Source organism: Pomacea canaliculata, linkage group LG2 (genome assembly GCF_003073045.1).
Source record: "Pomacea canaliculata isolate SZHN2017 linkage group LG2, ASM307304v1, whole genome shotgun sequence".
Taxonomy (NCBI): Eukaryota; Metazoa; Mollusca; class Gastropoda; order Architaenioglossa; family Ampullariidae; genus Pomacea; species Pomacea canaliculata.
The window spans coordinates 36,333,591-36,359,609 of record NC_037591.1 but is presented as its reverse complement, the minus strand read 5'-3'; the positions used below and the strand labels follow the sequence as shown (position 1 = coordinate 36,359,609).

The following is a 26,019-nucleotide window of genomic DNA, read 5'->3' as shown; positions in this document are numbered from 1 at the left end:
TTATAATTTCTGTTCAGCTGCTGACAAAAGTCATCATTAAAGGATCCATGTCTTTATTTTATTTCTTTTTTCATTTCTTTCTTAATTCGTAATGACTTTAACTGTAATATCTCAGCGTGAAATGTCTCAAGCAGACAATGATGTCGACAATCGCGGCAGGTTTGCCTGTCGTCAGCGCGTCGCGTGGTGGCAGTCGCTCCACCCCTGCCAGGGCCCGCGAGCGTGGAGCGAGTGAGACCTCCCTCTACCCCCGGTTGTGGGGGGGCTTGGGTGGTTGGGTGGTTGAGAATGTCGACGAGTGCACAGGACTGTGTCTGCTCTTTTCAGCTCGTGTTGGCAAGCGGCTCAACCTTGGCGTTTGCATTCGTCGCGCGCTCGTTCTCTCTCTCTCCCCTCGTGTGAACGAACGACTGCCTTTGCTTCGTTTCGCTCACTCACTCCTTCTCTCCCTTCCCCCGTCTCTTGCACGCACACACACACCTACACTCTCTTTCTCTCTCTGGCTTTAGTATCTACGGAAGACGAGGCCGCGTCGAGGGTATTTCCACAACTTTTCAAGCTTGGCGTGGTTTGTCAAACAGCTGGGGTGCGCGAGTTGGAGCGATGGATTGGAGCGACAACAAACTGTCTCACTGTGTCCTGCTGTCGTTAATACCGCGATTGTCACTGTTTTGACGATTGTCGTGAGTAATGAACCTCATTATCGTGGATCCAATGGAGAGAAACCCCCGATCTAATCCTTGATCAGGAGCCAGAGTTTTTGTTTGTTTGTTTATTTATTTTTTCAATAATTTTTTTAACATCTTTTGAGTGGACCGGCAATTAACTGTACCAGCAGGCGGGCCACGGACGACAAAGTAAGGAGCGAGAGACAAACGGGAGAGAAGCACGCCGCGAGCCGGTTGTCAGGACCACCTGGAGGCTGTGAAACGTGCAGTCGTCGTCTGCACGCGGGATGGAGAAGTTCTCTACATGATCGTCAACACGTGTGTCTTACATTCTGTCGGCTAAGTGGAGACGGCAGGGAGAGTGACAAGGAGGGAAGCAGGGGGGAGAGAAAAGAGTGCCCACGGAAACAGTCTGTATTTCTCTGAAAGTTTACTGTTGTGTGTGTGTGACGTCATCGCTGTACCATCATGAGGACGTTACCTGCAGTGTGGCTGGTGTTCCTGGGAACGCTGGCAGTTGCTCTAACGGCGGATTTACAGGCTGGGATGTGAGTCATTTAACTACCCTACAGTTTCTCCCTAAGATAAATATGTGTTCACTGTTGTTGTTGTTGCTTTATGTCTTGCTTGCTATACAGGTGTTAACACTAAAAGGAGAATAATCTGGAAAAAGAAATGACGATAATAATATTTTCAGCTTTTGTCATCCCTGAATGGCGGCAAAATTCGTTACTGAATACAACTAAAACAAGCAGAAAGATGAATGAGCTGGGGGTGGTTGGGTGAGTCAAAGAAAACAAAAAAATGTTTCACAGAAGTATGTAAACACGACATTTTTACAGGCGATAATGGCGAACTTTTAACCCCTGCACAATATTAACATTTGTTAACATATTTTTGGGGTGAGTTTTTTTATGATGAAAGACTCGGGGATGTATTTGTCAACTTCGCGTCCTTCTGAAGTCTTGACGAGCGCAGCAAGGACACAGCAAATGCTTGCGAGATATTCGCGTGTCATCCATTGCCCCTCGGTGAGATTAATCTCGCGAAATAATGTGCGGTACCCGAGACCCTTGGCAGCCTGCTGACTGCTGTTAATGTCGGCGCTTAGACCTGTGCGACATTTTACAGTGATATATATCATACACGGAGGTCAAGTGGCTTTCCTTCTGTCTCCTTTTGTCTTTCTCTCTCTTGTCCACCTGGTCCTCCGTCTCTCGTTCTCTCTCTCTCTCCCAGTCACCTGTCTTCAATCGCTTGATCGTCTAACTGTAACACCAGGTGAGAAAGTCCACACACACCGCTCTGCAGTTTGATCAAAATTGTAGAGAAAAGTTAGAATAACAAATTGTGTTTAGGTAAATTCAGAATAGGTGAAAGTTTTTTGATACATCAGAATGGTTCGAGTTCTAGGGTAGGGGTCAAAAAGTGCAGGTACCACATGTTTATCGGAACTCCTTGCATTTGTTTATGTTTATTCCCTGTTACTCCTTGAGGAACATAAAGCAGCGCACCTTGATGTCCGGAACGATTTGGACAACGACCAACACTTCCACTAAAATATCAGACAAAAATTCATAAAGAATGTTGTTTTCGTTGATACACGCGGAGTATTCGGAAAGATGTAGAATGCTTATATCACCCGTATATACCAACAGCAGCTCAGAAAAATAATAATGAACATTACAGTAACTCTATAAAGACCTCTATATACCTCTATAAAGACACGTCGGAAACATTGAAGAACAAAGACAAGCTAGGTATGAGACTGCAGAATAACAGCAACACGTGTACAACACCAGACACAGTCGGACTCGAACACAAATGTCTGTCGGGTACTTGGTGTGAAAACTGCTTAGTAAGAAGTTTGTGTGAGTGAGAGAACAACAAATTCTTTTTTTGTCCCCGTTAGAGCGTTGGCCGGGCTTTGTGCTCGTTTGCAAAAGAAAGAAAAGAAAAGGCGATGATATATTTATGACCCCAGCAAGGGTACGGCAGCCATTTTTAGTAACCGCTGTCGGCAACATTCTTCAAAGCTTACCCAGCTGTTTGATGTTCATTCACGAATAACTTTTCTTTAAATGCTGTGTTAAAGTACCCGGCTTGTTGCAGTCGGGTGGGATCAGCGGCTGCTGACAGCGGGTGCATTTACAAGTGCACTTGCGCCCGACCCCATTCTTTGCAATTAGGCATGCATAACCGCAATGCCCTCGACTGTTACCCGCTCTGTCGCTTCACATAATTCGGGTACGTGTGACTTTGCTGTGGCTTCGTGCTCACTGTACTGCGGGTAGAAGATGTTTTGTTCACTTGAACGCTTGCTGCGCCCAGGCATAGCGCCGCTTTCTGCAAGAGTGAGCAGGGCTCACCTCAGTTCAAGGGTCCCGCACGTCACTAGCTGGCGTGACAAGTTATTTATGTGGTAGACCTGGACATTCCTTACCTGTGGAGAGGGCATTTCCAGTCCTTTTACAGAATGGAGGGGGATAGGGGGGCTCAACCGTGTGAACAGCATATTGAGGGAGCTTAATCAAGTAGTAGTATACTTCAGGTTCAATGTTTCTTCTTTGAACATCATTCTCCACCCAACCGAGAGGACGTTTTGCAAACATTGCAGATTCATTTATCATAATTTTAAATTTTTTTTCAGCTTTATTCACTCTCGCCCTACTTATGCAGTTTTTAAACAAGGCTTGAACTTTGTGGATGGTTATCAATTATTATGGCCTGGATATTCTTACAGTTTGAGTACAGTTTATTTTTTATGGTGGTTGTTTGGGTGGGGTAAGGGGTGGGGCGTGGAGAGAACAACGCACAGAAGTCTGCTTTGTCATCCGTTGTATAAGCCACGTTGACGCTTTGGAAGGTCAGAGGTCGCAACACGGCGAAGTGTCATGTCAGAAATGGAGTCAGGTGTGTTGGAGGACACTAAGAACACAGACAAACAAACATACTTATAGCATACTTGTGTGCTCTATCCCTGCTGCGGTAAATGTGGCTGACGCTAAGCCAAGATGGAGAAAAGATGGTGAGCACGAGAAATCTTGAACCTCCGAGCTTATTGTTGAAGTCGTTCTCGTGCTGGGCTACCTGTCCGTGCGCGCGCACACGTGTGTGTGTGTGTGAGAAAGATGTCTTGACTAATATTTAGATCAAGGTGGATCACGTTTACACGCTGTTAACATCCCGACTCAGGATGAGACTAACACTGGGATGACACCACTAAAGACACGCGCACTACACGTGCGTCTCCACCTGCGTGTGACGAAGCTCGCGCTGGAAATTGCGTCATTGGCGTCGCAGCGGCCAGCATCCGGACCGTAAAGCTGTCGCGACTGCGGGCGCATCCCGCGCACAGGTAAAATTTATTGCGACGCTCCCACCTGGCCGCTCAGATAACTCACTCCTCCAGCCGCAGTGTCGGGACCTCGGCTGTAACGACCTTCCCGAGATACCTTTCTTTACCTGGTTTCTAGTCTCACATCGGAACCCGCCACCAGACCGTCGTCATGGCAACAGACTTACCGTGAAGAAACCGTTAGAAACCCTAAAGTGCTTGACCTTCTTTGATATTTTACGTAAACCGCACGGCGCGCGCCCTTTGACCTGTACGCTACGTCGACACTACGTGATTCTGTCGTAGTTTACGCTTTGTGGTTTGAAGTGTCGGTTCACATTGTTCGGGTTGGAGAGTAGGGGGAGGGTTGGTAGAGGGAGTGGAGTGGGTGGATACCTGAGGAATTTTATCCTAACGTTTATGTTTGTGTTTCAGTTTGTTTTGTCACGACTGTCCTGGTGTTTGGCATGGTCTGTCATGACAATAGTCGGACTATGGCGAAAACACTGGTTTCCTTGACTACAGTGCGATGTGTATCTCGCGCTCGCACGCGAGAGAGACTAACAAACCGTGAATGTCTTTGGCGATGAGTTAAATATTTATTAAAGTCGACGGAAGAAATGATGCTAAAAATAACGTCTGTGATAGTTTTACGATGACGTAACGTCTAAACTTAGACCAGATGTCTGACCCCAAGTCACACAGTTCGGGATGGAAGACCTGCAGGCAAGTCAAATAAACAAAAATAAATAAAAGCTAATGGTACTTTGTAGGTTCGGCGTGAATGTGTTTGGAGACAACAATGGCCCACAGATATGAAATGGAAGAGGGAGAAAGACGAAGATGAAAGGTTCCACAGAAGAAAAATATCCTTTATAGGAAATGTACCCATTATGATCCAACTCAACACGGCAAGCGGGTCTTGTATTGTAGGTAAAAGGTAAAGATCACCCCGCAGCCTCTAGAACCTCGGGAATGAATTAAAGAACCCACTTACCACGGGGATAGTAAGGGCGGTTCCCCTCTCCTCTCTCTCTCTCTCAGCCTTTTCTTTTCACAACCTCCAAAGCGATCAGGTAACTTGATCACTCAGCAGCTGCGTCAACTATGAGAAAGTGAACTGGGTTACACGGGTATCGAACCGGCTAGACGGTGTGCCTCCGGCCTCTGATGCTCTAACCACTCTTCTCTCGATTTCTCCTTCTTCTCTGTAGGCAACAGTCAAACCCCGGATGTATCGCTCACATGTGATAAAGGTGGGAAATGGGAAGCAGGAGAGAACGAAGGAAGGAGAAAAAATACAATAATTAGAAAACATAGACTGAAAGAGAGGAAGGATGCACGGATGGAATTATATCTGAGTACTCTATCATTTGTAGAGATCCAATTTCGTGTGGATTCATTGCAGTATTACAGTTTGTTCATTCCCTAGTCAGCAACAAGTAACTGTATGGCACTCCACTCATTATCCAACAAACGGTGGACTTGAGCGGTGTGTAAGGCACAAAAGATGAGTTTTGAGTCTTTGCTTGAACTCCAAAGTGGAAACACAAGACAGATGAGGTGAAACCGAATTCCAGACTGCAGGGCAGCCACAGGGAAACACTAAGTAGGAGAAAAAAAAAGAAAAAGAAAAAATAATTAGGTAGAAGAAATGAATGAACAGAAAAGAAAAAAAGAGCAGACGACAGGTTGATAATGTTGATGAAGCATCCTACAAGGTCCACTCAAATGTCTAGCCGCATAGTACGCGTACGCTGATTGGTTGATTAGTTTCGTGGGGAAAATGCTTCCACCGAAGGGTGATTGCTCGCTGTGAGTGGTGAGTTGTGGGAGGAATGAGACTGGATGGCCTTACGAACAGGTGCTACACATACTGAGAGTGTTTAGAGATGAGACGTACATCCATGACCTTTCACCTCAGTGTTGACATACGAGTATTTTAACCACTACACCACCGCGTACTCTGATGTTGTCCCACGTTCCTGTTACCTCTCTGCTACCAGCGTGCCTGGGGTACAGGAGATTCCAGGTGAAATTACATGCAAATACCTGTCTCGTCACTCCCTTGTCCTGTCACGGTGACGGCGGCGAGATAAACCTTTGTGCCTCTGACGCGCCACGGATGACTGCGCAGGGAAATTGGTCGGACAGGTAATAATGTAAATTGTTACACAATGAGGGAGGCAGTTAGCAAAGCAGCACTTGTTCCGCCCAGTGCAAGATTCTGTGAAAGATTTTCTTGTGTAGAAAAGATGGGCGTTATCTAGGGTAGGATTAAATAAGTGTGAGCTAACCAGTGGGCGTGACGGTGGCAGATGTTTATCTGTAGTCAGTGAATATGTTGACAGCACAGCCGGAAATTTCCAAAATACCTGTGCACAGACACACAAACATACTGACATTTGTATCTAAAAACTTCATCACAGGTTCATGGGAACGGGTGTGAAAAGAGACAGAGAGAGAGAGAGGTTAAGTAAAGTTCATCCACTTTACAAAAATAATTCTGTTGCTTTTTTAAGCTTCAACAGGTTGGTTTATTTATCATTTAACACCCTCGCTGGGAACAAGAGGTGTCGACAAGTGTCATTTCTCTTTTAGTGTCCTTCAGTCTGCCATGTGTTGCCTTCCCCACCCCCAACCTCTCTAAAACACGCACGCACGCACTGCCTTGACACATCTAACCACACACATTTCTTGTTGAGGAGTGTGAGAGTTTAAACTCTTCTTGTCTCGAACTGTGTTATCTTTCTGCGACTTCCTTTGTTCTCGGCAGCTCCTACAGTAAATTGCCTTGAGGCAGTGGTTACGTAGGAAATCATGGTGTGCAGAGTTCAAAGGTTATCAGGTAGGACACAGTGCACAGTATACAGTCAGTAATCGTTGGCATCTGCAATTTCAACACAAAGCTCTGACCTCTGACCTATGAAGCAGGTTGTCCTTTTTTTTGGCAACCAATTGTTCTTTTTTGCGCATTGTTCTTCCGGTGGACTGAGCTGTCCTTTTATTTGTCGAATTTGTCGTCGATTGAGTCAGAATAAAATTGAAAAAAGGGGCACGTGCAGTTATTTGTAGTGTCAAGTATATCTACTACTCCTTCCAACTTGTATAAATGAACATTGCTTCGCAAAACAGCCAAAATATGCATGCTAACGGAACTTTGTGATTACTTTGTTGCCTGCTGGATATAGACAGACATCGCGAGCTGCACTAGTATGACGTCACAGTTATCGCCCTCGCAGGCGAAGCCCTCGTTAAAAGAAAATTAACTTCGCAGAAGTGAAGATCTCCGTTCCTGCACCTTTCTAGTAGTGATGTTTGGGGTAGCTGAATTCAGTCGATCTGGGTAGCAGCAAAAACGGGAGTGAAGGGTGGCTCGGGTGGCGGTGAAGTGTCGGACATAAGACACCACACTCCACCTGCATTCCACGCCCTGATCAAAGCGATTTACCTGCGTCATGCGTCAGTCCTCGTACTTAGTGTGCAGGTGAAACTTTGCACCTCACGTACACCTGAACTTCACCCGCTTTGTTTGTGTCCTTATGTTGTTCTTTACCCACCTTCGCACTTTATCATGGGGGTAGACTTGGGGGGACTCGCCCTATTAGCAGCTTTGGAATCAATACTAAGAAAAGTACCTGGACATGAATACACACCCTGGATAATTCATCCTCAAAATTGTCATAGATATTCTAAACATTTCAGGTATGTTTTTATTATGATAATACAGTCTCACGAATGAAAGAGAAAAATGGACGCAAACAAGCTCTAGTAGGAGGGCTTTACCTGACAACAACGGCGCCACTGAACCGTGAATTCTTCATGAATAGGTATTCTCAGCTGGATGAGAAAGGCGGGTCTGGAAAATATCAGAGTATTGAGCATAAGGAGATATAATTTCCAGCAAATCAGGCGACAAATTAATAGACAGAGAAATTTACAAATTGAATAAAAGTCAAAAGATATCAAACACTTGTATTTGTAATATTTTTTCTGAATGTAATTATCTAGGTGATGCTGAAACCATTGTAATATCATAATCAAACATTGTGTCACTGTCGTCATGGATGAAATTAGAACATTAATATTGTATTAAAAAGTTAAGAGAAATGAACATGACATCATCCATTCCTTGGGAGAAAATCCCACTGAATTCCAGAGTTTAACCAGAGACTCGTGACAGATGTTCTTAGCAAAGAGAAGAATTCTGTCACAACAGACCCTCGCCAAGGTTTGGTCCCACAATAATTGTTATCGGACTGTGTTGAGGAGGTTTGTCTCATTAGTAGAGTAGAAGTTAAGCAATACCTAAGAGACTGTGAAGAGGGGTCCTCCACATTCTTGTAATGCCAAGTTCAGTTCAAGAGTCGATGTGTAGCAACAACTGAGTGGTGGGTGAGTCTAGGCAGCCTCCCTCTCCCTCCCTCTGTGTGTGTGTGTCAGTCATGGCACCTAACAATAACATTCTTTACCTCTTGCTTCAGCTCTTAGAACATTTTTTTTATAAGAACTATGTAAAGCTGTGAATGTTTTCTCTCAAGGTATGCAATGTCAAGAGACTAAAATAAATCCTTTCAGTGAGTATCTTGCGACTAAAGGTGGGAACTGAAAATAAACAAAGTAAATGTAACTCACCTCTTTCATTACCTGTGCTGTTTACAAATCTTTCACTCCCAGAGTCTGCAATAATAAAAAAAAAAAGCAAAGCATGCTAGTGAGAACACACACACACACAGACAAGCACACACGTGTGCACGTGTGCAATGATTAGCTCACCTACAGAGTGTGAGGGATGGTGGGGGGGAGGGCCAGGTGCCAGCTTTGACGGGGTCAAGCAAGTGCATGGAGAATTTGATTACCGTGGAACAAAACAAATTCCAGTTTTTTTAACTTCTTGTTTGAAGGTACTTTTCTGATAAAGCCAGCCCCAATCTTCGAATTACTCAGATAAGGTTCCGGGGCTGGCGAAGAATGTCCGTTTGCTGTCGACACACTAACGGGCAGCAAACATGGTTTTAGTGGAGGTTAGAACTGTGGGGCTGTGTGGAAAACTCGTGAATTTATCGGTTTTGTGGGTCCTCTGGAAATGTCTTGAAACAAAGAAATAAGCGGCGAGGTGAGCAGAGAACGGGAGGGAACCTTGGTTTATCACCTCTGTGTATCACAGCTGTCGACATTTTCTGGAGGTCTCTCTCTGTCTGGAAGAACATTTCCTTATTCTGTGTTGGAATATTGATAAATGACTGAAAAGAATGAAGACATGTTTACCTACACCTGCTAGACTTTACACCTTTTTGTCTCTACAGCATTCTGTCTCCTCTCATTTGCTTAACCTTCACACTCTTCCTCCTCTCATCATTGTCATCATCATCCCACTTTCCCACCTACATTTTACAGCTTTCTTTCCCCCTAAAAGTTTTTTTGTTAAAAGTGCATTTTCTTATGCTTTGTACTTGTTTCATCAGCATTACATAGACATTACATCAGACACCCAAGAAACTGAAAAGCAGGTGATACACGAGCTAAACTGGAACAGGTCTCAGTCGTATTGCTTTAACACCTGTTCTAAGTCCCACGAGGAGAAGTGAATAGCTACCAGGTGTTAAAGGCCTACAAGGGTGCTCACACATTTTGTACACGATACTATTTCCCACAATCTCCGTGAAGACTTCCTCACCATTTTCAGGACCTCAAGCAACAAACTATCAGTTCGAGCAGAAAGAAATCACACTCCTGCTGACACGAATTCCTTTGAATTAATATAAAATTCCTACTGGCTGTAGCCTTGACAGTGTAACCATGTCTGTGTATATGATGTCCTCATTTCAGGTGTCTGGCCTCCTTCTGTACATAATGGCTATAGGTCTATATGTCAAGAACATAGTGGTGATGTTCACTCAAGATTTGAGAAGTGACCTCCTGAGCTAACCTCGACCTTTTTTTAAATATTAAAAAATTATTGCTCTCTTTCCGGTCTTTAACACAAAGACATGTTAGCAGCAGTAGTATGTGTTTCTGTTCTGTCGGGTACCCCCTGACCCTCCTGAAACGTCCATTGGCCCTCCACGCACCTCACGTGCGGCCGTGAATCGCCAGCGTCACGTAGGTGGCGGAGGGGCGGATGCAGAATTCACCCAAGATGCTATTCAAACTCCTCCCGTGGTCCAGCGAACTATGTTTGGAGGACAGTGAATGGCCTGCGTTAAACGCCTTGTCTGTGGGTAGAGCGTGACTTCTTCTTCACAGAAAGGTCACATGGTAGAGTACCCGACATCTCCGTTTCTTCCACGCGAAAAGAGATAAAGCTAGTTGAGACTCAATTGTCCACGTTGTCATTCTTCTTCATCATCATTATTATCATCGTCGTCGTTGTCGACAGTTAAGCATTCAAGATTTATTCACAACACTTGAACTATATTTTTTCTGTACGCAAACCGAGGTTTCGCGCCATTCTTTGAGTCTCCGGTGCTTTTGTCCAAAGGGTAGACAGAACCCGCTCGCAAAAAGAAGCTCGTGTGATTCTAAAGAAATCCAAGTCCTCGCCAAAGGAATGGAAGAGCTGATATTTTAAGCCCGGCCTGAGCCCAACACTCAGGAGGTGATACTTAGAGCGAAAGTAAGAAGGGGTGAGAGAAGGAGGAGAGTTAGAGGCAGGTTGCCAAGAGGTCAACGAGACAGAAGACGGTGGCGCTCACCCTGGAACATCCAGTTCTACTGGTGGTAGTAGTGGGGATGGGACTTAAAAAAAAGCCACCCGTGTTCTTCTGCTCCTCACAAAAAGGCCAAATGATTCGTCAGTTCCTCGATATTGGCGGCACACTCCGTTAGAGCAGATGGGGGGTGGGATGGGAATAGGGGAGATACAGCTGTGACAAGCACTGGAGCGATTTCTTTCTTTTTCTGAGATTGTTCACCGGTAAAAGTTGATGGGAAAGGTAGCTCACTCGAAAGTGTATAACATACAGGGTTGAGTGAGTGTGGTTTGTATATATGTACATGCAAGTGTATTTGAATGGAGGTGTATGTATGGGTGTGTATGCATATGTGTTCGAGTGCCCATCCTTTTGTTTCTCTCTCTTTTTAGTCTCACCCCATCTCTCTCTCTCACACACAAATTAACACCCTGACCTTTAAAGGTGTGTAAATGTTGGAGCATATATTCGTATACAATGTCATTCTCCCACTAAAGGGTAAAACGGACATTTTTTAATAACAATAATCAGGAAAACCAATTAACCCTCAGAGAAGAGCACGTGCTGCTAGAAAGCCCGATACGTCACCGCACGACCTCATCCTCCAAACGTGGAGAAAGCCGAGCAGCAGTAAATCCAGACATCAGCAGACTATTGTTGACCGTGTCTTGTCACCCGGGGTAGGATTATAACCTTATGGTATGCGTCCCCCGTGCGACGGCGAATGCCATAAATATTTTCACCGTGTGGCTCGACAGAGTCTCGTCATTTCGCTGCAAGTGAACACCTGACGACTGAACTCGGGGAAAGGTTCACCTCTCAAGAACAGTTTTACTTGGAGTCTGCGAAGCTTTCATTACCTTTTGATCTTTGTCTTTCATTTGCCAAAGAAGCTGAAGAGAATCCTTGACCAGATGTACAATTTGTTCGACTTTAGAGCATAAGGTTTGCAAAATGGTTGCCCATTATGTTCTCTTCTCCGACGACATCCCGTGTGTGTCGCTTGCGTCCATGTTTGTCCACCTTTTTATTATGGAGGAAGCCAGAACTTTCTGAAACGAATATTGTCCACATCAAGGCACATCGCTTGTCTTCACGGTCCAGTCCAGTTTCACTACAACAGCCGAGATAAGCTCTAAATTCATTATTTTATCACGACCCTCCCTCACCACCACCACGCTCGACCGACAGGTGTAACCGTTTGAAAATGTGGCCCACCTGTATCGTAGATTACACTTGCATAAATCGCTGCCTTTGGTGTGGGTCACCCGATACAGTCGCACCGTGTGAGCGCCTTTTCTTTGGAAGAATACCCGTTGGCACGGGGCAACCCCGGGTAGGCGAACTTGGCTGCACTTGTGGTATTTGGACCGAGGAGAGCATTGGAACGATTTCACGTGCCTCCAATTCCTTTTTAATGCAATTTACAATTGTTTATCGTCTGGCAGACTAGTTGCTATTAAGATCTCATCGTCAGGTGTGTCCTTAATGTCGACGGAATTAATAATGGGAAGAGGTTACTCCAGGTAGCGATTGTGTGGGATTCATCTTCTGTCAGGTACAAGAAGACTTCTCACCTTGACAACATAGCAATCAGCTTGTAGAGAATGAACACGCATGCTGACATAGAAATTTATCACAATCGTACTTATGAGTAACTTTAGTTCCTCCATACAAATCTTGACTGGTAAAAAACGATGGTGATGGCAGTGGTAGATATGTTCACTCATGCTACATATTAGGTTCATAAAGAGAAGCAGTTGAACGGATACTGTCGGTCATTTCCGCAAACTTAGTTGACATAAAGCTAGTAATGTCAGATTCAAATTCAAGTGTAGATGATAAGACTTGTGCTGTCATAAGATTCGTGTTCTGAATAATTCTAAAAAAAATAGTATGTCTTATTACAAGATGCTTTGAGCAATGCCAGCGATGAAGTTGTTAAAAAGTGCCCGAGATAATGAGCTGGGACAAAAAAGCAGAGACGGCGAAACAAACAAAAATTTGCCATAACAGCCTCCGAAAAGAAAACACAGTGTTCTAAGCCATTACATCTGTCAGTCATCTGCTATGTTTTCCGTGAAGCATTGACTTTACAATTTCAGAACAAAAGAACAGCCTTCCTGTGACGAGCGTCGCAAGATCAGCGCCATCAGACACATCTCTGCCCGCTCTACCAACACTCTTGTCTGTTTGTTTGCCTTTTCTCAGTTACTGCAATTCCTTCCTTCATACTTCATTCACAAACTCCAGAAAGTGATGAACTCTGCTACACGTCTGGTGCTTAGAGCTAGGAAACGGGACCATGCCACCCCTTTTTTTCGTTTTCTTCACTGCCTCCCCACCCGTTGTAGCATCGCGTACAAACTGTCTGGTCTATATTTTAATTTCTTAGCAGGATCGTCTCCTGACTATTTTCCTGAACTTCTCTCTTCCACAACAATCCATCTCTTTGTCTGAACTGTCTCACCTGAACGACATACGATCACAAGATTTTTAGTTACGATGGAACTCTCTCCCCTTCTATATCCACCACCTTCTCTTTAAATGTGCATTACAGACACATCTTCCCTGATCATTACTTCTAACAAAAGTCCATACATTCCCCATTCTTTTCATCTATTGGCTACTTCCACAAAACTTCTGACATTAAGCATCCCTTAACATTTTTGCAGCTGCCGCTGAGTTACCTCCTTGCATCATGTCGCGTGCACTCTTGGCAGACGGCCTTGTACTTCGTGCTCGTAGACCTCAACCCCAAATTGTAGCCTCTAAAACTTTAAAAACAACATTTTTGCTATCAGAAAAAAATTAGTGACTGTATTTTCTAGTGATGCACAGGTAGGACAGTACGATATTAATTACGTTATGGAATTTACTTATCTCCACTTTTTACTATCCAAGTCCAATTCCATCGCGACTGCTCTTGTCTTTTGTTTCTTTTCCATATATTATTGCGTGAGTATTCAAAGCAAGAAACAACTCTTTTAAGGGCTGTAATATTTGTTGAATAAAACATGAACTTCTCTTTATTCCCGACTTATCCTGTAAAAGAAAGCAGTACCACCAGTTATTTATTCCTCTCTCTAAGAAAAAGCTGTTTCCAAAAATATGCATGAATTAAGTTTGATTTTATAAATCATTTCACGAGACTATCCATTTCAATATGATTGGTCTGATTAAATCGATTATTTTATGGTGAAAATTTTATTTTATGAGGCTAGCAGTTTTATTCTAGGGGTCTGAGGGCCCTGTCCTGTTTATGGAATACACTCAAGCAGCAGCAGCTGGCATACCTAACTGAAAACATCTTGTAAATTGACTTCTAAACTGAGGCTTTTTGTATTTAAAATATTACATCCAGCAGCGTAGTCAGTAGAGGAGCGACCGAAATCGTTGAAGCGGAACGGAGACGGAAAAGCCTCCAAGAGAAGGATAGTAAGGTTGGAAATTCCTCACACACTCCTCATTGCTTGGAATAATAATATTACTAATCTGGGCCTGTAGCCTGCTGTTTGTTTGACACACCATCCCATAACGCACTCGTTGTTTTCAGGATCTGCTGGTTATGGCACTTTGCCGATGTTTATACTTTTTTTTCACCCCATTGCGAGTTTTTTTTTTTACAGTTATCTGGGAGAAAAGAAAGTTTCTCCGAAACATGTCTCGCGTGGGAGTTGATAATCAGCGACATGGGCTGATACTTTCCCGGGTGGTGGGGAATGAGTGAGGATGGAAGGAGGGCTCCGTGTCAGAATTATGCAAACTGAAATTCATCCTCTTCCACGCTTGAGTGGCTAATCCTCAGATTCCTGCCTCTCCGTCCTGGGTTTTCCAGAAGGCGCAACAGGACATAACTTGTCTGTGGAGCAGACTTTTTCAAGCTGGTGTGTTCGCTGCTACAGAAAAACAGAAGAAAAACATCTTTTCGCTGAATATTGTTTGTTCTTTGTCTGTGTATTCTTGTTCCTTTTCTGTTTGTCGTTTTCTTCTTTTGTCTCCGATGCAGGGAGGATTGGCTGTCCCTGATTGGGGCGCTGTTTTTTCTTTAAATGTAACTCATATTTAAACGGCATTTTCAGCACATTTGTTCCCCTCTCAACAATTTTATTGAATTAAAGTTTTAAAAAACGGAAATGCAAGAAAAAAAACCACGACCCCTACCTCCTTATAGGAAAAAAAGAACTGTACATGCTAGGTGTCACACTGGCAGTAAAAATGTTCCGGGATGCGATCACTGACTACCAAAAGCAGGCAGCTTCGACTTCAAACGCCCGGTGCGCGTGCAGTTGTTCAACAAGTAAACCAATCTGTTAGGCAGATCTTAAAGGCTTAAATTGGTTGCCGAGTTGCTTGTTTAACCATTTTTTTTCTCTTCGAGGGCAGCGAGAAATGAGTGCCAGACTCGGGGCTTCTGGCGAAGGTTGTAGGGCCAGCGCGCATGAAGCAGACGTAGGCGCTTAGGGATCTGCTCACTTGTTTAGGGGAAGTTTTAAAGAAAGTGTGAGCTTCCAGTTTTAAAGCCAGAGCCTGCTTGCAACTCACAGACGCCCACATATGTCAATAAACAGTTGATGCAAGTTTGACTTAAATGGCGTCTGCAAATGTTTTTCTTTGGGGTGGGATCGAGGTGAAGGTATGGAAATGTCTGCAAGCGATGCAGGAGACCACACCGTGTTCATCTGAAATATTATCAGCTGGTGTGTGGGAGGATAAAAAATGCACTGTTATTCTAAATACGGTGGAGCATATTAGTTGATTATGGATTATGTTTCATTTTTATTATTTATTTTCTATTTATGTAAATGTTAAACCCAGTCGTTATGTTGCCGTTGTCTTGTACGACCACCTAACACGTTCTTTGAAAATAAAATATTCTCACGAATATTGTATTGAACACAAAAAAAATTTAATTAAAAAAAATACATTTACACATGACATAATTCTGTCAGTGTCCTGAATCAAGTACAGTTTCCCCTTTACTCTGAAGCAAGTCTTGTTTGTATCAAGATTAATTACTGAAAAAACCTACGTTGATGAAGATGAAGGTATTTCCTCATTCCTCCTAAGACTATGTATTAGCTGAACTATTTGGAGTTAATTTTGCTTAATACTCCGCCATATCTCGGGTGCAGCTGAGAAAACAAGAAGGAAGGTGTTCGGCTCGGGGAAGAGATATGTCGGAGTGGGGAAGGGTAGAAGTGCCGGGTGCAATCTGCACACAGACATTTATTATGAGGATCGCATCCCGCAGACACTTGATGCTCCTTGCATTTCAGTCCTGCCGGGTTGGACTTCCAACCTGGAGGTAAACAAGTGAGGTTTTGACAGAAGACAGGAAGCAGAACAGAGATTACATTTTCGCGATTTCAAACTTCCATTTTCACATCTTGCAGAAACTATTTATTCACCCAATGGCGGATTGGGACTAAAAATGTGGCTCGGGTGAGTAGTGTGGAGTGATGAAAGGTGCAAGGAACACTGACCTGCAGTCACCGGGGTGGAAACACTGTCGCTGATAATTCAACCAAACGGTAAACTAACGGAATGCAGTGTCAGCAAGCTGTAAATAAGCTGTCTCATCCCTACCGACCGCAGTTTATGGTTAATTATAAAGGTTAATATCATGGTTAATAATAAAGGTTAATATCATGGTTAATAATAAAGGCGAAAGAGATAGGATGGAGCTGGTAGGTGATGAAGTAGACTCCTTACAAAGAATTATGCCTGAAAAATGTGCTTAGACAGCAGTTTGTTACATGGTCTTATGCAAGCAGTTTAGGGATCGCATTAGGATTTCTTAAACAAAACAAAAGACAAAACATAAGCAACATCAATAAAATGAAAACAAACAACCAAAGAAAAAAAAAACCGAAAGATAAACGGATAAATTCTAAGAAACAAAAACAAAGGAAAAATCAAAGCAGAACAGCAAAAACAAAGCATGCAAACACTGTTGCAAAAACAAAAACAAACAAACAAACAAACAAAAATCACAATGACGAAGTTCTCTACTTTTTTTAAGTTTCTGTTGTTTCAATTTTGATTTCCTCCTCCATTGCTGGTGTGTGTAAATGTATTCTGCACTAATGTGTCCAGAACTACACATGGGTCAGGGGTAATATTTCTTGTCTTTTATCCTTTCTTGAGGAGAGTGATGTCCCTTTGCCTAACTGGCTAAGCGTGAGTGCTCTCCCTCACTTTCATATTTGCCCGTTGATGTTCGTGAAGTTTTGTGTCTATTGTTCAGCAGTTCATCTGTTACGATATTTGATGTGTGTATTTGTGTATCTGCACTATTTTGCAACTTTTCTTTGCCTTATTTTAACTGTCACATCTGCGCCATCTTTCTTATACCTAGATGTTAGGTTTGCCCATCGTGGGTGTCGACCTCAAGCTTTGCTTACCTTCCTGCTTCTGCTTTAGGTGTTGATGTGCAGCTGTCACTGGAAGCTTACAAGTGCATAAATTAAATTAAAATTGTCCCGTGATGTTAGGTTGCTGTTCCTGTCACAGAGAGAACACACCTGTGGTGAAATATCCTGAAAAAGTGCGACGATACAGGCGTGAAATAGTTCTTCTCGCTAACAGCCATGAACTGGAGAGAAACAAGATTGGAAAACGACCAGAAACTTAGTCCACACGTGGTGTTTTTATTGCGAAACACTTTATTTTATTTACGATCTTAAGCGATGGAAAGAATTCGCTGCTAGCGCCTGATATAATTTTAAATCTCTCTTCACCTCAACATAACTCTTAATTTATTTTCTCCCCCTCCCCCAACATTTTTTTTTTTTAGTCAGCGGTAATTCCTACATATTTTCCAGGCCATCACTCACCCTAAAAGGAGAAATAAAAAGAGCAGTTAAAAGTAAAAGCCTTGCTATTTTAAGCCTACCTCCATCACTCTCCACCCTCATGGAAGGTAGGAAGGAATACAGTTGATACCGTTGGTCATTCATCTTGTCGCCAAACGTGTGGCCAGACACGCTTGTGAAATTACCGTGAAGCACTCGTCACGCCCACTGGTCGCGCCTCGGCTCTGGCTTCACCACCTCCAAACATTTTTGTTGAGAGGTACAGAGCAGCCGCATGCTGAAAGCAAGTTTGGACATAAAACACATTTTGTTTGGTTGTCATGTTTGCTTTGCTCTCGTCTTTCCACTGGCGAAGACTACTTCTTTACAAAACTCTTTCAGAAGCATGAACACATGTTTCTAAGTCTTGTTTCTGTAATGAAACACCTCGCTCTTTGTCGGTTCATGCTAAAGAACATCGTTTCTCAACGGTTAAAATGTTTAAACCTAGAATTTATTTTCTTTGTTAGAAGTTTGTTAAAAGGGTATCTAATAGTACTGTAACCTCTCCATTTTTTATCCTTAAAAAAATCCCATTCTTTGTCCATCGTCGAGTTTCTTAAAAGTGTGTTCGTAAGCCTTTTACTCTTCACAAACACCAACAGATCTTCTGATATAGCCTCTGGTTAAATAAATCTTGACCTCGACGGCTCCACATGTGAAAGTGTTTGCTCAATATTTGCTTTTCTTGGCGGGCTGGATTAAACTGTGACCTTTGGGAAAAAAAGGTATCATGTGTTAAGATTACTAAAGAAAATATTAAAACATGTGCTTACAATTGTAGAGAATCCAACGACTGTGTCAATAAAATACTTCAGTAGGTCTAGCGATCAGAGCGATTAATAAAAAAAAAAACTTATTTAAAAAAAAATCTCTTTAAGAGAGTCAGTAAGTGAGTGACAGAAAAGCTCTGGAGGGCAGAGATGGAAAGACAAGACGACTTCAAGACAAGATTAAGCTTTAACAAGAAAGAACCTGTACTAGGCACGAAAACTATTGTTTCTAAGAACATTACAATCAACATCCTACATGACAAACATCAGATTTACACCTGAATACGTCTTTCAAATATTCTATTGTTACACCTTAATTTATTTCTTTAACAGTCAAAATTACACCTGTAGATGTTTCCTCCACTCAGTCCAAGTAGGATTGTCGAAAATCTGTTAAAGGTCAAGAGGTCAATTTGTTAGGCAGGGAAGTTTATTTACATATATTAAAATAAGAAATAAAAAAACTTAGGGTAGAGGGCGAGGGCGGGATTCGAGTGTCGACGTGTCCTTTATTTTTAGCGCCGGTCTTCACTGTGGATGATACTTGACTGGAAGTTTGCGGGGGACAGGAGGCTTGTTTGCCTGGATTATTTGCAAATATAAACAGGCTTCTCTCCAAGGTAAAAGAGTCGCTACAGTCGCCATTAATAATGTCAGCCTTTGAAGTGCCGGTGAAAGGAAAACAGACATGCAGTCAAGCAAGTTGCTAGACCTGAATTTAACTTCTTTGTACTCAGCAACCTGTGAAATAGGATCTTACAAAAGGTCCTTCGAAGAAGTGTGCCTTCTCTCTCTCCCTCCCATGTGTGTGTGTCGTTAGGATTTGTGTGTGTGCTTGTTTTTTTGTTTGATTTTTTTTGGGGGATGGTAGTGTAGGTGGTGGGCGAGGGTGGAAGGTTTGTATCAGTGTTGTTCATCTTTGTGTCCTTACATCATTAAATTTAACAGTCAACTGGTCGAGTTGTTTTGGATTATATTACAAGTACATTAAAGAATTTTTTTTTCGAGAAACTGGCTTCATTCAGTCATGTGGTTAGCTTTTAAATCTCCGTAATAAGGTAATCAAGAAAGGAAAATAAGTTCAGATATTAAGGGAACTTAACAGCAAATAACATTTTTAAAGTCTTCAAAAAAAAAAATTAAAAAAATTCCAGTCAGCCACATGAGAAAAACTAGTTTCAGTGAGGGAAAACGCAATAGAGAAATTTTCCTGTGACTATAACAAAACATTTAAATGAATCAGGGAATGAAAATATCAGCAAAGGACTTAAAAAGAATTTGTAAATTAACCATGAGAGTAAATGCCATGTCAGTAAAATTCAAGAAAATACTTAAACCCCAAAAGATGCTTCTGTTCCTCTCAAGAAAGGAATTGTGTGTACATGCCACATGTAGACCAGAAGTCAATAGAGTGCGGAGAGTTGAAACGTTCAAGGAAAGAAAGGGGCAATGGGAGGGAGGGAGTCCCACAGCCTGATGCCCTCCGAGTTCAGGGAGCTAGCTTGCGACTGAAAACAAGTTGAAAGGTTCGTGAGGAGGATTTTCAAGAGAATGTGTGCGACAGGACGAGGGTGTGTTATCAATATAGAGTGCAAAGAGAGTTTCAGATCAGGTGACTCTTTCCAGCAGGGGACAAAGGTCACTGTTCTTGTACCCACGGACACACCACAGGGCGCACTGGGGTTCACGAACCGTGAAAACAGTTCACCGGGAACGATAAGCCATATCTAGGTTTTCGATCACTTCTCTCTTTGTCTCTCTGTTTCTCTTTGTCTCCCTCTCTAGCTCACTGGTGTCTTCGCCGGTCTGTCTCTCCGTGAGCATCTGTGTGGTTGTGCGTTCGCGGATACGATTGTACTCAAGTTGGAGGAGAGAGAGAAAGTAGTGGATGGGAGGGGAGAGAGAAAATACCCTGGCTGAGCAGATACCATGGGGTATCATGGTGCTCGTCTGGGATAAGTGACCTCATAACCCCAGGTAAGAAATGACCAAGTGAAGACTGACGCTGACAATATTAAAATTTGTGATCCACAGCTTGGGAGGGTCAGGGTCAATCCAGGCCATTGTCCTGACCTAGAAACTGTTTGATAGCTCACAGCTGAGAGAGAAAGAGGAGAGAGAGAGACAGTATAGTTGTAGAATTGAATTCACTTTTTGAAATCTGAGAACAAAGCAGTTATCGTATACGACTGTTAAAATGTGTAAATTTGTAAAAATAATCCTTTAAGTTCATTTGATTGCTAAAACTTTGTGCTCAGTCCAAAGGTCTCAAAGTTAAGCTTCTGACTGCAAAGCTATGAAACCCAAAAGAGCCAAGAAACAGAACTTTCTTGGTGACTGAAAGAAAAGTTGATTTTTAGGGTTCCCTCTATGAGCATCGGACTGTTTGCTGTAGACCTGGATGCAGGTCTGCAGACAATATTTTTCTTCGAAAATACTAGGTCGACCCCAAAGACTATCTTTACTTGCTACGAACTTTGTGTTCCCCTCCTTGTACTGCCGCCAGTAACAAACCCCTCCTCCGACACTGATGAAGGACGACAGAACAATAGACGACAACAGCAACGATGACAGCCTCGACCTCGCTGCGTGCAACTGTTGTGCCCAGTGGATACCGTTGCGCAGGCAGGCGTGTGTGTGGTGTCTGTAAAGGACGGTTGATCGTGTTACCTCTGACAGGAATGTCACAAAACAGGAGGGGGAGGTCACCTGACATTGTAAGGGCATCACTGAAAAATTCGTGCCCCTATGGGAGGTGGCGTGCAGACCCTGTCACGATGGTGTGCTGGACGTGGAAGAAAATTGGGAAACAATGTTGAGACTTGTAAGACCTACTTAGCCATGAACACAGTCATATATTTCTCTACAGCCACCCACACCATAGTTCGCCTAATCGCGGATATAATTTACATCTCCCTCTGTTTAAAACAGTAACGGGTGCAAATCAAGTGGAGGTATGCTACAACTCGCCAGCTTAACATAAAATAAAATAAGTATATACATGAAAAAGAAATTTTGCTGTTTTCTTCATGAAGAAGTAATCTTTCACCCTGTTTCTGTACTGAAGTTCTTGTCTTAACACCTTTCTTGTGCTTCTTTGTGAACAACTTATGGTAAAGTTGTTCAGGGTATTGCCGATATTCTTCGGTTACAGTTCTGATGATCTTGTTTCCGCGCTGACATTCTTCTTGAGTATGTTGACATTCTCCTGTTTCTGTTCAGGTGTTCTCTTGTCTCTTGCCTGACTTACCTTGCAGTTGGTTATCTCCCGTGCCCGGTGATTATAGTTTGATATATGTGTGTAGCAGGGCGATAAACAGTGACGATAGTCTTACGGAGCGAAACCACAAAGCTTTTTCTTTTTCTGTCCAACCCTGGAGAATAAGAAGACCAACGAAGGAACTCTATCTCTGGCACGGTAGTAAATTCCTAAAGTTTACGATCCTCCTGAAAAGCTCTGCAGACAATATTCTTGTAGTCATTTATCCACATTTCCAATTCTGTGGTTGTGGTATAAAAGTCTTAGTGATCTTTTGAACCTAGGTTACACAGCTGGGGTGGATCTACCCTTTCCCCCTTTAGTATCTAAGTGTTTTTATGGTTAAGGTCTATAATAATCCCACTTTTATGTTTCAAAATTAATGGAGTCGAGTACATCTCCATCAGTTTAAAATAAATACACCACCGCAACCATTTTCAAACCCTAATATATACATATCCATCCTCATAATTGTTCTGCTTATCTAACAAAAATCCTGCAAGGTCTCTTACAGTGTGTAGAAAGACTTACTTTTCAACTTATTTCACTCGGCTTATTTTTTTATTATATTATGTCAGGGAGTCGAGACAGTTAGACCTACTTTTTGTCTGCCTCCGGGTGCAAGCACCCGACTCACTTTCCCCACTTCACGTAGCGCACCCTGTCCATGGAAGATTTCACTGGCAAACCTCTCAACCGTGAACTCGTCTGAGGTGAGAAGAATATTTGAGAGAAGACGACAGAAGGTATAAATAGCCTGGCACCCTACCTGTAGTCTGGTGTCTGGGGAGTCTTGGCAGCCATGCACATCGGCTATTCTCGGCTCGCCGTCTGCAATTTTTACCTGAGCGTTTTTCGGGGGCGAGAGAAATTTATAGCTGAGAAAATGGAAAATACACCTGAAATATGTTTGTTATCTTTGGCAGGGTTCGTTCTTTGTCTGTCATAGTTTCCACGAGAACTAGTTCTGTGTGTAACGACCTGCAATGGTGGCTGATCACCAGTGCAAATAATCCGGCGGTGCATGAACAGGTAGATAGATACCTGTACCTGTGTAAATCCCGGTATCCTGTGTAGATAACAAAATGCACCCGTATTTGTACAGAAAACGGCATCCATAACTATCGGTGTCAATCCAAACATGCGAGATGGTGTGTAAATAAGAAAATCCCATGTATCATAGCTTCAGAGCTGGGCAGAAGAAAAAACAAAACACAAACTCAGCGAGGAATAAAAGAAAAGAAAGAATGAATGATGGAGTAGTTGGAGTTGAAGGTCTAGTGGGAGGTACATTTTTTTTTCTTTTTACTGATTTGGTAAAGACCTGAGCAAGATAGGATTTCCTCAAATGGGGGTGAATACAGCTCTTTTCATCCACGTGAACACGTGAACAGGAGGTCAGCATCACTACGTCACAAATACGTTCACGTTGTGGTCTCAGCCAATGAGAGACCTGGCAACATTTGTTAATTTTGAATATCTGTTTTTTAAATGTGACCTCTTAACTCCTCTAACAACTTCTGTTTGCTGGAGTGTATCTATAGAATGAAAGGAGAGCATTCACCTAGATTGAGGACATAGTAGCTTACACCGAGCTTTACCCGATCATTAAGAAAAAAAATTATTATTTTTGTGTGAACATGGAGAGTTATCTGAAGGATTGCTGTTACTTCTCTATCGAGCCTGTTTATAGGGCTGACGGCATTACCTTGATACCTTAGCTACTGGCTCCGGGTAGAATATTAATTTTCTTTTGACATCCACCTGCAAAGAGCTAGTCTTCAAGTGAGGCACTCAGAGGGCGCGTGATGATGGTCATTGCCCAGCAGACAAACTTAACTCCTCAGGTTTTCTAAGCATTTAGCTGAATGCTAGGCGTTAGTGTGCATCCTGCCTCCGAGGTCTAACGACTTGGTTACACCTTGTTTAACATGTCATTTGTCATACTTCTTAACACCTTTTGGCGGATACATTTCTTGGTCAACGGGCAACACTGAGCCGTGTTCGGGGAGAGAAGTTTAACATGAAGTCTTGTTTATGCGTTTGTGTGTGTATGTGTGAGTGTGTTTGGGGCTTTTAGGGTTAGAAGGTTTAAGAGGAATTTTTTTCTTTTGCTCCAGTGTACACCTCGTTACCTTGAGATCATTAAGCCTAAGTGTTGCAAGCACCGGGGAAGGTGTGTGGGAGGCAAAACACAACAAACAAGGACAGGAGGAGCTAACGAGGAGTTGAGAAACAAGGCCGCGTATGTTTTTGCACATGCTGGGCAAACAAGCGCACCAAAACTCAGGGATTGTGGGAGAACAGGAAGTAGACAGGCATTAAAAAAAATTGTGGACAGTCTGGACTGCAGTGATGCTGCTGCGGGAATGAAAACGAGAGTTAACGACTTTTGTATCTTCAAAAGCTTCTACCGACCATGAGACCCCCATAAACAGTCTATCTTACAAGTGTTAGAAAAGTCACGAACTGGAAGGTCTAAGAACTTTTGATACACACTAAGCTGTATTTCGCGGATGGATACATTCATCATTGGTAGTCTTCAATAAAGACTAGAGAACGAATCACAGGTTAGACAACAGCAGCAGCCACAGGCACGTGCTCAACTCCTCAGTAGAGAGAGGCCTGCAATATAAGATTTTTAAACTCCAGAACTAAATTGTAATTTCGGACACCATAGCTTTATGTTTCAAGATATCAAAATAAATGGAAAACTCGTTTCTGGAGCGGTTGGTGATGAACTCTGACGTAAACAACGTATCAGATATTTTTTAGCCATGCAATTCACTTCAACTTTATCATAAAGTTTAAAGATGTCTTTTAAAAAAAATTAATGCAAACGTAAGAAACTTATGTTTCATATTAAAGAGTTGGCGTCGATGCCGGATACCCCGTGAGATCTCATCTCACATTTTTACCTTTAAAGCAAGCAAGCATAAGTGTGTATCATAAATATTTGTATCCTGGACTGTTTCAGTTTATTTTCCAGGGAGAACATTTTACTATTTCTTGTCCGAGAAACGTTTCTCTCTGGTTATTTGAATGAAGGTTGTTTTGTTTGGTTTTTTGTTGTTGTTGTTGTTGTTTTTTGCTTGTTATTTCTTTTTATGTGAGCAAACTTTCACGAATATATTTTTGCGTAACATTTTTCGTAGAATAAGAAATAAGGGAGATGAAAAATGGTTTTTTGCTTATACAAGATTTGAATTATGAACAAAATGTGATGTGTGTGTGTGTGTGTTTTGCAGGCCAAACGTGTGTCCCTACCAAGATGTGGAGATGGTGGTTGTAAGACAACCATGTGTTCAAGCCTTTACGCGCCTCGTGAAAGTATGGAAGCCCAACTGTGGATATACGCAAAACTGGTGTGTGGGCTACGAAAGAAGGTGAGTTCAGTGACGATGAAATGACCCCTGGTTTATTTTTTCTTATTCAATCATAGATGTTACTGTTTATGCCATGTTGATTAAGGGAAACTTTAAATTGCAGTTATTTCGATTTGTTAATTCAATCGGGGGTTAGTCAACGTTTTTATGAAGGTCAGCTACAGTCTTCGGAAGACTACTTTTTTCCTCGTGATATGGAGATACAAACAGTACATTTCAGGTCATAGAGGTGACAACCGTGACATCACCTTTGTCCTGATATTTCATAAAATTAACATATGGTCCCAGACTGACGCACTCATGTACATTTCTGATGACTAGAAACCTGACATCTTTCTGTACATCGGCATGTTTGTAGGCAGTGATTTGTTGAACACGTGACGATGGCAAACTTTATCATTTCAAGAAGTGTCTTTTGACAGTGTCAGTCCCATTAAGAGTTCCAAAGGAAGATAACACTTGCTGTGTACGGAGCACCATGGTATGTTCACTGATGCGAATACATTTGAGATGTAAGTGAGCTCTTGGACCCTCTTGCCCCACACCACACCCCAGATCCCCTCGAAACCCCCCTGAATAAGGTAAAGTTTGCGAAGTGCTGCTCGATTTTCCACAAGGTGTATTTGAAGATGGGCGGACGTTGCTTTCCAGCGTGGAGGGTTGGGCGAGGGATGAGTGCATCATCACTTCTCACCGCAGCAACTGTTTGTCAGGCACACTCTCCTGGTACGGACAGCAAGCTGAAGAATTTTCTCCCAGAATGCCATGAGGATTGACTTCATCTAAACGCCCGCCAGACGACCCCACTCCCTCAGTCTTTAGTAACGCGTGCTTGGTTCATTCTTTTATTTGTTCATTCTTCTGATAGCTCAAGGGTCTCGTCCTACGCTTTTGCTACTACCGTAGTCTTGTTTGCTGTAGACGAACCACCGGAAAATAAACTCCTCGCCTTACAACGAGGGGAGTACGTTGTGACCGTGACTCCCCATCACTACGGAGATGGATGTCATCACTATTCTGCAGTTCTGAAGATGCCGATGCTACAAT

General features: G+C 42.8%; 1 protein-coding gene across 1 annotated transcript in view; it reads left to right on the top strand.

Moving 5' to 3' along the window:
* The first annotated feature begins 264 nt into the window (after positions 1–264).
* LOC112555913 (multiple epidermal growth factor-like domains protein 6) overlaps positions 265–26,019 on the top strand; it is a 114,558-nt gene continuing 88,803 nt past the window's right edge. The window contains 2 exon segments of the mRNA XM_025224495.1: positions 265–1,216; positions 24,835–24,972. Coding sequence (XP_025080280.1) covers positions 1,137–1,216; positions 24,835–24,972 — 218 coding nt within the window. The 5' untranslated portion in view covers positions 265–1,136.